This window comes from Harmonia axyridis, chromosome 3 (genome assembly GCF_914767665.1).
Source record: "Harmonia axyridis chromosome 3, icHarAxyr1.1, whole genome shotgun sequence".
Taxonomy (NCBI): Eukaryota; Metazoa; Arthropoda; class Insecta; order Coleoptera; family Coccinellidae; genus Harmonia; species Harmonia axyridis.
In genome coordinates, this window is record NC_059503.1 from 40,400,883 (window position 1) to 40,415,561 (window position 14,679).

A 14,679-nucleotide genomic window follows, 5' to 3' on the forward strand; every position below is an offset into this window, starting at 1 on the left:
CTTATGAATATAATATGTATATATAAATTCTCGCTACAATGCAATAATCTGCGATAAAAAATACAAACACAAATTTGGTACGATATACATAATTAACTATGATAAAAAAAATATAAACACAAATTTGGCACTATACATAATCTAAAACAATGCAAGTACTAACGAATCAGCCAAGGAACTCATGTAAAAAATATATAGTGTTCTGCAGCAACAAACTCTTTACTCGTTTATGAAACCGCAATCTTCCCAGGCTCTTCACTTCATCTGGAAGCTTGTTGTAGAATTTGAGTCCCCAGAAATTTGGACCAAGTTCCTCCTTCCTCATTTTTAGACGGGGTAATGTATATTTATGTTTCTCTCGAGTATTGTAGGTGTGATAATACGAGTGCTTTGTGTACTTCTCCTTGTTTGCGTGAATATAATCTACACAAGCCAATATGAACACGGAGGTTATGGTAAGTATGCCTTCTTTTTTAAAAGTTTCCCTGCAGCTCTCTGTGCTTCGCATATCATACAAGGTTCTCAAAGCTTTCTTCTGTTTCAGGAGGACTCTTTCGGCATGACTACTGTGTCCCCAAAGAATTATTCCATAGACTGCCAAACTATGGAAGGCACAGTAGTAGGTTTGCTTAGCTGTTGTTTGGTCAACTATTTCTCTCATTCGACGTATCATAAATATCGAAGTTGACAGTTTTTTGCAAAGTGTGTCGATGTGAGTGGCCCAGCCGAGAGAAGACTGGAACTGCAATCCCAGGTAAATCAATGAGTTCTCACCAGAGTCCCTACCGGTGAAAACCAATTTCTGTGTTTTGTCCTCGTTGAACACCAGACCATTAGCCGCGAACCATGAACGTGCATCTCTCTCTGAAGTTATCGACGATCTGTGGAGCTCCTCGGGACACTTTGATCTGTTTATAAAACCAGTATCATCAGCATAACATACGGTCTTATCGGAGTTGACATTTGGAAATAGATCGTTTATGTATAAAATAAACAGCACCGGCCCCAGTATGGACCCCTGCGGAACTCCACTCCCCAAGCTCTCGAATCCTGACACCACACCGTTCCAATCAACCACCTGCCTCCTCTTCGAAAGATAAGAACGGAATAGATTATTTGCTTTTCCTCTTATACCATAGTGATGGAGCTTATTCAGAAGGATTTCGTGATTCACCGTGTCGAAAGCCCTACTCAAGTCCACGCACGTAAACTCAGCCTCCTCCCCTCTCTCACATGCCGTCATAACTTCCTCGAGCACCTCGATCATTGCTGTTATTGTTGATCTGTTCTGTCTGAAACCATGTTGGGAATCATGGATAATTGAGTGCTTTTCCAGAAATTCAACAAGGCGGTTCTTCATTATGAGCTCAAATATTTTCGATAATGCTGGTAATATCGATATGGGCCTGTAATTGGAGACATCATCCACATCACCTTTCTTGTAAATAGGGCAAACTCTAGCAATTTTTAGTTCTTCAGGAAAACGTTCTTGTGTCATACAGTCGTTCAAAATTTTGCACAGTGGTGTTAAGAGCAAAGGAATCATTTGTTTCATCAAAGCGACTGACATTCCATTAATGTCCCGAGAATTCTTACTTTTGAGGTCATGGGACGCATTTGCAATTTCCAATTCCGTTATGGGAAACAAGAACATGGATGTCTGAACTGATTCATGTTTCTTTTTAAGCAGGCTTTCTGATTTTTCGATGGAAATGTCAGAACTACAGTTGAATTTCGTGCCAACAGAAACCAGGTATCTATTCAAATCATCGGCAGTGAGATTATTCTCTGTCCTTGCTGATCCGTTTTTATTCGTTTCCTCGCGAATCAACTGCCACATAGTCTGATATCTGTTGTTCGATATCGACAGTTTATCGGCATTTTTCTTTTTTACTGTTTCCCTGATTTTCATCCGCAGAGACCTTCTCAAGACCTTACACAGCTCCTCACTAGCCTGATCCTTCTTAACCTTTGCTATTGTGTCAGCTGCCTCCAATCTATCCTTAATTGTTGTTATTTCCTGATTTACAGAGTATTTTTTCTTTTTTTTATTGACAATTACTTTTTTTTCAGGAAAACATGACCGGAAAATATCCAACAAACGGTCGTGAAATTCTGTGAACTGAACAATCGGACTATCTGAATATGTTTTCGTCCAGTCCTCGACTCCTATGCATTCTAGAAAATGGTGAGTTTTGGTTGCGTTGAATTCCCGTATGAATTTATATTTTCTTGTTTCAGGCTCAAGGTTGCAAACTGAAAATCTCACGATTTGGGCCATATGGTCTGAAAGATAAGGCTGAAAAGTGAATCTCCCGCCAGAACCGATGCTGATGTTGGAGAAAATGTTGTCTATACACGAGCTTGATATGTTAGTCACACGTGACGGCTCAGAGAAAACCACATCCAGGTTAAACATTTTGAGGACCTCGATGGTTTTTTGTCGATCTTTCGAGTTCTTCCCGAAGTCGATGTTGAAATCTCCCGAAACAAACAATCGATCAGTCGGATATAAGGCCTGACATAATTCGAGTACTTTTGTCAAAACATCAAGGCACTGTGACACGTCACCAGATGGCGGCCTGTACAGTGAGAGTATCAATATTTTGTATTTCGTCAGTCGGACGCCAGCAAGTTCTGTTTGTTTTTCAACAGAGTTAGATTTTACTTCTAATAATTCCTTGAAAGGTAAATCCTTACGGAGGACAATAGCTGTGCCTCCGTGTCGTGAAGACTGTCTGCAATAAGAACTAGCTACTTCATAATTTCCCAGATTAATTTTCGAAATAATATCAGCCGTAAGCCAGTGTTCTGTAAAACACGCTATGTCAACAATGTGTAGGTACACATTATAAACAAATTTGATCACAAATTGTGTCTAACTTATCCATTATTCGTTGAATAATGAATTGTCATAAGATTCTTTCAATTCATGTCCATATTTTCATATTGATGAATTCAGAAATATATAATATAATAATGATGCAAGTCATAATTTTTATATGAGATTGTTGAAACAAATCAAATCCTTCATTATTCATTGCTTTCGATGAGGATGAACTGTACAAATCACACAATAATTTATTTTCTATTCACACAATTTTTTGAGAAATAATACCTACTCTAATTCCTAGAAAATATGTACGGAACTTCTGTTTGTTCCTTCAAATCTTTCATGATTTTTATCTCATAACATAACTTCAATATAATGATGTATTCAAGTTATGTTATGTATGGTCATGATGACAGGACCATTCAGGGCGATAATAATAATTGATAAGATAACACATAAACAAACATAACAGTGGAAATATCTTAGGTAAGAACATAGATTATTCTGACTTCTAAGGTATCTATACATAGATTTAGGAAATTTTGTCATTATAGTATTCTGTGTTTTCAAATTCGGAAACACTAGAAATTTTCAGTTCAAACTTCGAACGTTCAACGATAATAAAATGAACGGAGATGAATATCAGAGCTAATATGGGTGTTCGCAAGCTCAATTCGTTTTTATTATCGAAAATTAAAGAGAAAATCGAGAGAAGATAACTCAATATTTATCGCTAACGAAATTGCGATAACTCCTTTATACAACTACTTATAACTACTTTGTACAACAAATGGAATGTTAAAAATGTGCTTATGATGGTTTTTCTAACATAGTTGCCAAGGTTAAAATGGTATGTCATATGCTTGGAAAACTTTTTCCTACTGCCGGTATAGGATGAATGTAGTAGTGACTATGGCCTCGGGTCAAGAAACGACAGAGGGGACAGGATACTACAGTTCTGAGAAGAAAATGATATGATAATTTCAAACACATTTTATGAGCTACCCAATAGGAGACTGAAAAACGAAAACAAAAGAAGATGGTCAAAAATTGATACTACTTTTGTTAATTCCTCAGAAAAAGAGAACGAGAATGGGGTATCAGATTTTGTCTATCCCCTCTGGTTTAAAAGTTGTAGTGCTAAAACATCGAAATTTGCCCACCCTGTACACATGGACATCCCCTCAACACAATAGACAAAATATAGTTAGAAATCAGTTAGACTATATCTTGATAAATCAGTCTCACAGAAACACTATAAGATCAGTTAAGGCATATACGGGCGCAGATGTATTTTCAGATCATAACCACCTGATAGCGCGTGTACACATCAAACTCAAAAAACCTCCAAAGAAAATAAAAGTTGATCAGATAGATACTAGCCGCTTACAGGAACGTCATATCAATGATAACTTAGATTGCTTTTCACATGGACATAGAACATGCATGTGGAGGACCACTGACAACATTTAAAAGAGTTCATAAAGAAACCTGCTCAGAGTTTTCTGACCATATAGAGAAACAGAAAAGGGACAAGAATTGATAACAGAGAAAATCTTGGGACTCATGGAAGAGGGTGTAAGGTGCAGACAAAAGTATAATGAAATGTACAAACAGATGAAAAACGAAATAAGGACAGAGCTAAAGTAATTTTTAGGAAATTGAAAAACCGCAACTGAAACATGATACTTCTGACCGATAGTCAATGCACTGTTTTGCGTTTGCCTTTTTATGTAGGTACATAAAAAGGCAAACGCAAAACGGTGCACTGACTAGCTTACAATAAGCCTGATAGGACACACATTAATGGTATTCCTCAAAGTGATTCACACAAGAATTCACAGAAAACTAGATGTGGATATTGTTGATACTCTCTTCGGATTTCGGAAAGGACTTGGAACAAGAGAAGCACTATTTGCACTTAACGTCATGTGCCAAAGATGTCTAGATATGTGCTTCATTGACTTTATTGAAGCGTCCGATAAAGTGCGTCACGATCATCTAATGAGACTGTTGATGGAAAAGAGCTTGGATGAAAAGGGACATCAGGATTATTTTCAAGATTTACTAAAACCAAAGAGCGATTGTTTGAGTGGAGCAAGAGACAACGAAGGAAATCGATATCAAGAAAAAAGTAAGACAGGGATGTATATTCTCACCTATATTTTTCAACCTATATTCAGAAGACATTATAAAAACAGCACTTTCAGAGCAAGATGTAGGTATTAAAATAAATGGCATCACAATAAACAATTTGAGATATGCCGATGACACGGTTTTAATTGCAGAAACTCCAGAAGATCTTCAACTACTAATTAAAAATATAGTAGAATTACTTTCTGATTTCTTAAGAGAAATCAGAAACTACTCAATGTTTAAATTTTAATCAATGTTTAGGCAAATGGTGCAATTGGCCATTAAACTTAACATTCACCTTGTGATGTTACGTGCTGTCAATTCTTTTCTAGGGAATGGAAGCGTGGACATTGAAGAAGATCGATATCAGGATAGAAGCATTTGAGATGTGGATGTTCCGTAGAATACTAAGAGTATCGTGGACTGATAGAGTAACGAATGTGGAGATTTTGCGGAGAATACAGAAAGATAAAGAATTGGTACTGACTATTAAAAAGCGCAAACTGCAATACCTGAGAAATATTATGAGGGGAGATAGATACCCGTTGCTACAGCTTATTGTCCAGGGAAAGATAATGGACAAAAGATCAATAAGCAGAAAAACAAACTCATGGTTGAAAAATTGAAGAATTAGAGAGAATGGTACAATTGCAATAACTGCCAATTGTATAGATCTGCAGTATCTCAGTGCTCAGGATATCTCGTTAACCTGAACAGCAAAAAATTTCATAATAGGATAATAAATGGGCCTGAATTGAGCCTAAAGTTACCATGTAATTCAATTTATTCTGAGGAGTTTCTTTGCGGTTACTGATAGCTTAACGGTGAAGCAGCAGAACCCGGGATTTTTCAAAATAAACGTAAATTCAAAAGATTGGTTTGAACGTAAGCCTAAAATGAGTCTTAAATTATGGTGTTATCAGATTGTTCATAAAAAAAATCGATTAACTTAGCATTAAGCTTGCAGAACCGGCGATTTCTCCAAAAATTTGAGCGCAAAAATCTGCACTGAAGAACCTAGTGAGAAGGATTCGTTGAAGTTGGCTTTGTATAGTTAATCCTTTTGCGGTTCAGGGTTTTTGAAATTTTTTTCATTTCTTCTTGTCGTGTATTATTATTGATTTTGTATTACTTTCCCTTTTACGTGTTGTCTTGTCTTAATGGTTTTCTTCCATTTTGTCGTCCATACTGTTAATGTCGTCCATATCGTGTGTTTCCTCAATCGGTAGGTGCTTGAATCGGTTGGAGGTTTCAGTATCGCTGTTAATTTCATTATTTTTCAATGCCTTTAAGGTATTCTTCGCTTCAACGTAGGTTTCATCTAGTTCATCAGACTGAGTTTACGTCGAAGTGTATAGTCCGCTTCGTACTTGTTTCCATTTCACACCACTTTGATCCACTGATTTCACTCTAAACAGTGAGTGGAATGCACTTTATATACATATATAAACTTATGGGGTCTCTAAAGGTTCAAATGCCTCAGGAATGAAGGAGCTCTCAAAAGCTAATGACTTCACGTCATTGCTTTCCTCTTAATTCGCAAATCGAACTATTCTGGGATCGTGGTATCCACCACCATATCTTTCATAAAAGTCTTTGTGACATGTCAGATACCAAGAATTTTTGAAGTCAGGAAAATGAATTAAGTATATTGAAGTAAAGATCTAGGTGGGAAATTTTGTGAAAAAAAATATGAATATGAGCAAAAGCTCCTGAGCTTACTTCAATGTTTTTCTCATTTTTACTTCATAATGTCAATCATTTATTCCGCAATCAATACAAAAGAATCGATAATATCCAATCATAGTCTTTGTGACATATCAGAAACCAAGAAGTTGTGATGTCAGAAAAATGAATTAAGTATGTTGAAGTAATGATCTAGATGAGGAATTCTGTGAAAAAATTATTAATATAACTTTTGAGCGCACAAATGCTACTGAGCTTACTTCACTGTTTTTCCCATTTTTCTTCATAATATCAATTCCGCAATCAATACAAAAGAATCGATAAAATCGAATCATATCAACAATATGCTGCTAATGGGTATGATACAATACTTCCTTGACATTCATACAAGTATTCACAAGCGCTGAATTTGCTATGAAAACAGTTTGATCAAAATTGGGTTAAAAATGATATTAAGAATTTCACAGTTTTGCTTGAAAGGAAAATCTTATAGAGCTGAAATCTCTATGGAACCACTAATAGACTGATCCAACTTCTTTTGGAATCAAATCAGTTAAACAAGAAATATTGAGGTTCTCAAGTTATTTTCACCTTTGTGGTATTGTGCATGCTCAACGCGTACCCTTCATTCAGAAGAGCTGATAATCGTATGAGATCATAAAATCAAATATACTACGATTTGATTCATATATTACACGAATCAAATCGTAGTATATTTGATACTAACAAAGATTATTCCAAATTACATTTCGAATTTAAATATTTCATTTTGTCTTTTTCGGAAATTGTCTAAAATGACCAAATTGTATAGACAATAACATTAGAATCAAATAAATTTGCTAAGTTATACCATCATAACATAAAATTATAGAAATATTCCGAATAATTTTGTAGATTAGGATTGGGGATGGTTGACTAGGATCTAGCTCTTTCTAAACTTTCGTTCTAATACCCTGTTCGATTTGTGTGAAGCTAACAACGCTTTCTTAGTTACGGTTTCTGCAGAACCGACTTCCATGGGATAAAGCCATTGTAGAATAGTATATTCTAAAACAAGTTGCAGAATGGGTTCCTATTCCAACACGAATGCGAAAATAGAAAACGAGCGACGAACGAGCTACGTTTCGAATTTTGAAATAAATTATAATTACGCATTGAATTCGTGAATTATTTCAGCCGAAATCGATTTAACATCAACAAAATTAAGAGAAATTGCGAATAATGTCGCAAATCATTTCACTTAATCCAAATTATATCATTGACAACTTATGTTTATAAAAGCATTTTCGTCATCTGCTGGGAGAACCTATTGGAATTGTATGAAAAAGAAAAGAATACTTCGAAATTCTAAATAATATGATTGAACTGGTACCATATTTGTCGAATTTCAGAAAAGCAAGCGAATTGAAGAAAAACATATTTCACAATTTGAACCATTGTAGGGAGAATAGGAGAAATCAAAACCGCTCCAACCTTTGTTTTACGTTTTTCCGTGGATACCCCAAACCGTTTCTTGCGCGTTGTTTTTTCACCAAAATATTCAAAAAAAACGGACAGATTAAAAAAAACATTGAAGAAGTCAATAACCACGAGTTCCTTGAATTCTTAAAACTTTTTTTAAATTTTAAATTAGGGATTCACGGTTTAACTTAACATTCAAACTACTTGAATTGGCCAACTTGGTTTGTATTCTACAGATTGGATTGGATTTACAGATGTTGCTATTTCAGGTGGTGTACATGAAAACTCACCACAATCATTTTCTTCTTACATTTTTGCTTCTTCGCGCTCACATAAGATACATTGATAGACTTTCTCATTGAACTTGAAACAGCTCTTATCTTCAGTCTCATCATATCAATGTCGATATGAAGGAAGAGACCATAAGACCTCTTGAAATATGACTAGGGCAAAGCTATAATAAGTTCAATGAAAAAGTCTATCATTGATTAGATGGTCTACCAATGGGTTCCCCTTCATCGAATTTGTTCGGTGAAATAGTCACGACACCTTTAGAAAATAAAATATTCTCCCCTGCGAACGTTAAATTAACTGATTTTGTACAGTACTGTAGTGATATGTGAATGATATTTTTTGTATATGGACAGGGACCGTATTCTCGACAAGTGATCTTTTAAAACGTATATGTTCTTTCAGTGCTAAGAACACTGAATGAACGTATACGTTTTGAAAGATCACTTGTCGAGAATACGGTCCCTGGCTCGACTACAGAACTAAAATCAATTTTAGAATTGATTAATTCTCTTTGAAATTCCATTCAGTTCACTTTAGAAATAGAAAATAACAATAAGTGATTAAATATCTCGGATATTCAGGAAAGAACAATAAATGAACATCTTGAATTCTATAAATATAGAAAATCCACTTTCTCTGATATTCTGATCCATAACAGTACTCAGTAGTTCACACCCTCATGAGATCAAGATGTCAGCATTTCACACCCTAGTACATAGACTGATCTCAATTCCATTGTCAGGAATTAACTTTGAAAGTGAAGTCCAAATCCTAAAGTTCCAATAATAATGGCTACTTTCCTGACATAATAAGCAAATTAATATTTAAAAAACAAGGGATTATTAACTTTAGTCTATCCACTTCAATTTGAAAATCAAATGAAAAAATTGGTATACATCAATTATTATATTCCATATCTTAGTGATAAACTTTGTAAAAGAATTAGAGGAAATGATATTGATGATTTATATATAAGAATAGGAAAAATTTGAGATCAATAAGTGGTAAGAATCAACTGAATATGTCACAGTTGATCTCTCGGAGTTTCGGCGCCCGAGAGAGATCAACTGTGACATATTCAGTTGATTCTTACCGAATATGTCACAGTTGATCTCTCTCGGGCGCCGAAACTCCGAGAGATCAACTGTGACATATTCAGTTGATTCTTACCACTTATTGATCTCAAATTTTTCCTATTCTTATATATAAATCATCAATATCATTTCCTCTAATTCTTTTACAAAGTACAAAGAGGATGACCACAGACTGGATGCGGAGTGCTCAGAATAGAGGACAGTGGGCAGAAATGAGGGAGGCCTATATCCAGCAGTGGATGCAAAGGGCTGATTGATGATGATGATGATGATGATCTCTCGGAATTAGCATTGAAGAACATAACAGATCGATTCTTCAAAATTAATCAACAAAGTGTTTTTCTGCATCACTGCATCACTTCCAATCATTTTATAGATTTCAATAAAACGAAAATTTTACACAGCGGTGATGACAGTAGGTGAAATTGAAAACTGCAGAATTTCATAGTATTCTTCAAAACTTTTTTATTTATATTTATGGATTACCCAAATCGTTTCTTTCGCGTTTATAGCTTTTTTCACTTAAGTATCCAAAAATCAAGCAGATTAAAAAAACATATTTCAGAATATGTTCAACCCTAGGGGCATAGGAGAAATTAAAAACCGCACGAATTCATAGAATTCTCCAAACCTTTTTTTTTTGGGTTTTTCTGTAGATAGCCCAAACCATTTCACCGTGGATATCGTTGATCATTTTCACAATATTGAAAAAAATAGTAGCTTCAAAAAATGTGCCGTTATTGACTTCTCCTTTTTCCCTTACAGTGGTACATATTCTTAAAAATGTTTTTTCTGTTAACCTGTTCGTTTTAATGAATATTTTAATGAAAAAATATTAACATGCAAGAAACGGTTTGGGATATCCACGAAAAAACGTAAAAAAAGTTATCAGAATTCTATGGAATCGTGAGGTTGTAGACTTCTCCTACATCCCTACAGTGGAACATATTGAGAAATATATATATTTTTTTTCTGAATATTTCGTAGAAAGAGCTATCGACGCCCAAGAAACAGTTTGGACTATCCACGGAAAAACAGAAATTAACGAATTGGCTCTTATGGTACCAGTCCGATCATATTTTCTTAAAATTGTTTTCCAATGCCTTTTCATACAGAAAAAATAACCATAAACATAATTGGGATATGATAAATATAATAACCGCGAATTTAAACGAAAAGAGTTGCTATAGATAACTTTGTAGCATTTTCAACCATGCACAGATATTCAGCTCTACACCATGCATTAGAGTCTGCACCTCAGAAACCGCTCCTGTATATATGTATATGTAGTTTCATTCATTATATAAAAAACAACAAAGGATATGTGTACCTCAAAGACACATGCACATTACTGAAGTAATACTTCCAAATGATTAGTGTGTATTAGATTCCACAAGACTTAAAATGTCGTGATTGATTTGTATAATCAAATTATTTCAATTTCATTTTTGACATATATTTGAGACTACAACCAACAAGTTAACCGATCAATCAAAATTTTGTGAAACCCATAGTTAGACTAACAAATCAGTACAGTAGATATACAGGGTGAATCACCGGGATGGCCTATTAGACGTTTATGGCAAACTATTCATAATTTTGTGCTGAAAATTTGCATATTGGGGTCTTTCTCCTTAAAATATTTTCAGATTTCTACACTTCTGGTTATACCGGAAACAGACTACTACTTTCTTATTTCAAATGGCGCACCCAGTATATTATTGCATCATTGGATAGCTTTTTTACGACAATTTCGGCAATATGCAAATTTGACGACAATATGGCAATATGTAATATACCTTGGGTAAAAAAAAGTAATGGTTCATGAGTAATGGGATTCTTATGAAAAAAATGGTGTTAATGAGGACACATTTTTTTTAATTTGTCAGCAGAAAATTATTTCCTTTTTTGTTTCTGCAAATACGTAGCATTATAAGACTGTTTGCGGTTTGGACCAAAAATGAACAAGATGTTCCTAAGAAGATCATAAACTTGGACAACTCAAATTCATCAGAACTCAAGATGTTCAAATTAGAACCTATATTTTTCATTATTTCAGTCATTCTACTTACAAAAATAGTGGGGGCTACTTAAGCAAACCCTATACCTAAAATTAATACTTCAAGAGTTATCGAGGAAGAACCTTAAATGAGGAAAAACACACAATTCCTCACTGTGTGGAATAGTCTGTGACTTGCAGAAAACACAGAAAAGAAGTAAAATTCGATGTTTGGATAATAAAATTTTACATTTCATGAATTATAATTAATTTTTCGTTGGAATTGTTGAGAAATCCATAAACTAATACAATTTTCAATTACGAATAATTCATTACAATTCTTGAAATGTCAAATTTAGTAATGGAAACATCGAATTTAAGTTTCTTTCTATGTTTTCCGGAAGTCATAGAATACTCCACACAGTTATAAATTGCTGTTTCTCCTCATTTAAAGTTCTTCGTTGATAACTCTTACGAGTATTTATTTTAGGTATACGATTTGCTTGAATGACCCCACTAATTTTGTAAGTAAAATCGACTGAAATAATAAAAAATATAGGTTCTAATTTGAAAATCTTGAGTTTTTATGAATTCGAATTGTCCAAGTTCATGATCTTCTTATAAACACTCTGTACATTTTTGGTCCAAACCGCAAACAGTCTTATAATACTACAAATTTGCAGAATCGAAAAAGAAAAAATATTTTTCCTAAAAAGCTTTTTCTGCCAAAATATTTAAAAAAATGTGAGTCCACATTGCCACCATTTTTTTTATAAGAATCCCATCAACTCATGAATCGTTGATTTTTTACCCAAGGTATGGCATATTGCCAAAATTGTCATCAAAAAAGCTATCCAATGATGCGATAACATACTGAGTGTGTCGTTTGAAATGAGGAAGTAGTAGTCTGTTTCCGGTATAACCAGAAGTTATAGACATCTGAAAATATTTTAGGGAGAAAGATCATTATCTCAAACCCCAATATGCGAATTTTCAGCTCAAAATTATGATTAGTTTCCATAAACATCTAATAGGCCATCCTGGTGAATCACCCTGTATATTCATTAGATCACCAATATTTCTCACTGACCCAAACCTCTACGTCCTGTACACATTTATTTGCATCTTCGGCTAATTTCAGTGATCTACAAGAAAGAAATATTCTAACAAAATCCTTTACCAAAGTTTAGATACTTAGTAGTATTTCTACCACCTAGTCTTATCTTCTAATTTTCAGGGCATCCAATTTTGTTGTTGTATGTATTCTAAATGATGAACTCACCAATACAATAATTTCTAGCAACCAATCTTGAATTCATAATTTCTAAAGTTATCTCATTATCACTCAAATTGAACATCATTAGAAGTTGATTGAAAAGAGTGCTACTTCCATATAAGTTATTCATTCCACTATTTGGTGTTATACCTATACTTAATTTTTCTGAATCCATTAATCTCAATTTATGGATCATCATAATTTGATCATATTTATATTTCATTTTTAATATTACAAAATCACTTTCTGTTTCGTACTCTATTCTCAAAAATTCCAACTGAAAAATCGAGTAAGAAATGAAATGTTTATAAAAATTATGCATAAATCTAACCTTTTTTTCCAAATTTCCTTTGAATAGAGGCAATAACGACTTCATAAATAATTTGCAAGTTATAGTTTTGTCATCTGCAGAATCGTTCATTTTAATATCATAAGATGAAAAAAAACTCTTCAAGAAAGAAGATTGGGAACATACAGTTTTGCTCATATTTAGAGTTGTGAATTCTAATTTGTCTAAATCAGCTTCTAAATATATTTCATCTCCAATCTTAGCTAGAGCGTTTATTGTCTTAGACAAAACTGAAAAAATGTGTATTCAAAAATAATTATATTCCATGTTATTGAAAATACTAACTCTTTATATTTTGTCCAGGAATTATGCAATTCATAATAATAATTTTGCATTCAAATGTCTCGATTAAAACATATGTAACAGATTAACAGAATTTATTCAAATTTGTTTTGAATTTTTGACACAGAGTAATCAGACCTTTTGAAGGGTTCATTAATCTATGGGTTAGAGCACAGAAACTTCTGAAAATAAAGTGACACCAGAGAATATCCTTTTCTTTTCCCAAAGAATAATTACCCTATGTATATATGATGCATTCATAGACCTAATATCCATTATTGGATATTAGGTCTATGGATGCATCATTACTATTTTTATGTTATTCAGAATGAAAAAAAAAACAGTAGGTATTTTTATTCTCCTTAACTTTCCACTAATTCTAACTCTTGCTTTCTCTTTTTTATTTTTTTCTCATTCTGGAGTTTCATCAACATGAAATATTGCATAAAGCTTGAAATTATTATTTTACATACAGGGTGTTTCAAAAAAGGCGACCCCCGTCTCTTGGATAGGTAGAAAACTGAAAAATAATTGGGATTTGCTTAGTAAAAAATTTTCGTAACGTCAGTAACACCATCCGTATTCTAAATAGGTAAATTGAATTGAAGAAAAAATATTCACTACTTTTTCACGATATTGCCGAAACTACTGGCAACATTAAAAAGAAATTTTATACGAATATGTTTCTTGAGCTGATACATCCCATGAATTTGTTTTTATATCTGACTCTCATAGAAGATGCTAGTTACACGGTTTTTTAAAGTTATTAATCAAATAAACTTAAACATCATTCAATTTTACACCAACATGGTATTCTTGGTAAAACTCGATACAATGTACCGTTTTCGTAATATTTTGATTAGAAAATTATGAAGTAATAACCGATGCTGGTAAAAAGTAATGATAACAAGAAAAACCACAAGAAGAAAATTAAACTAGAACATAAAATAAAATTCAATTAGAGTAACTTTCCTCTGTTTTCACGAATACATAAATCTATCCTATCCATCGATTCGGAAAATTTTAACATTTTATCGATGAGGTCCCATTTACGCGACAAAAAATTTTCAATTCATATAATGCATACTAATTAATAACTTTATCATTACTTTATAACAGCATCAGTTATTACTTCATAATTTTCGAATCAAAATAATCCGAAAACGGTACAATTGTATCGACTTCACAAGAGTAACTTATCGGTGTAAAATTGAATGATGTTTAAGTTCACTTGAAATTTTGATAATAAATCCACCCTTCTATTTGTGT

The 14,679-nt window shown here is 33.5% G+C and overlaps 1 protein-coding gene and 1 long non-coding RNA gene across 2 annotated transcripts in view; one reads left to right on the plus strand and one right to left on the minus strand.

Annotated features, from left to right (window-relative positions):
- LOC123674735 (cell cycle checkpoint control protein RAD9A-like) overlaps window positions 1-13,570 on the minus strand; it is a 29,695-nt gene extending 16,125 nt beyond the window's left edge. Inside the window, exons 1-3 of the mRNA XM_045609793.1 lie at window positions 13,414-13,570; window positions 13,111-13,358; window positions 12,786-13,056 (exon numbers count right to left, since the gene is read on the minus strand). Of these exons, the coding sequence (XP_045465749.1) occupies window positions 12,786-13,056; window positions 13,111-13,358; window positions 13,414-13,447 (553 nt within the window). The 5' untranslated portion in view covers window positions 13,448-13,570. The remainder of the gene's footprint in view (window positions 1-12,785; window positions 13,057-13,110; window positions 13,359-13,413) is intronic.
- Window positions 624-2,628, plus strand: LOC123674736. The gene is made up of 3 exons (XR_006746700.1): window positions 624-754; window positions 2,074-2,188; window positions 2,242-2,628. It is a non-coding gene; the product is annotated as an uncharacterized LOC123674736 (long non-coding RNA).
- Window positions 13,571-14,679: the final 1,109 nt, after the last annotated feature.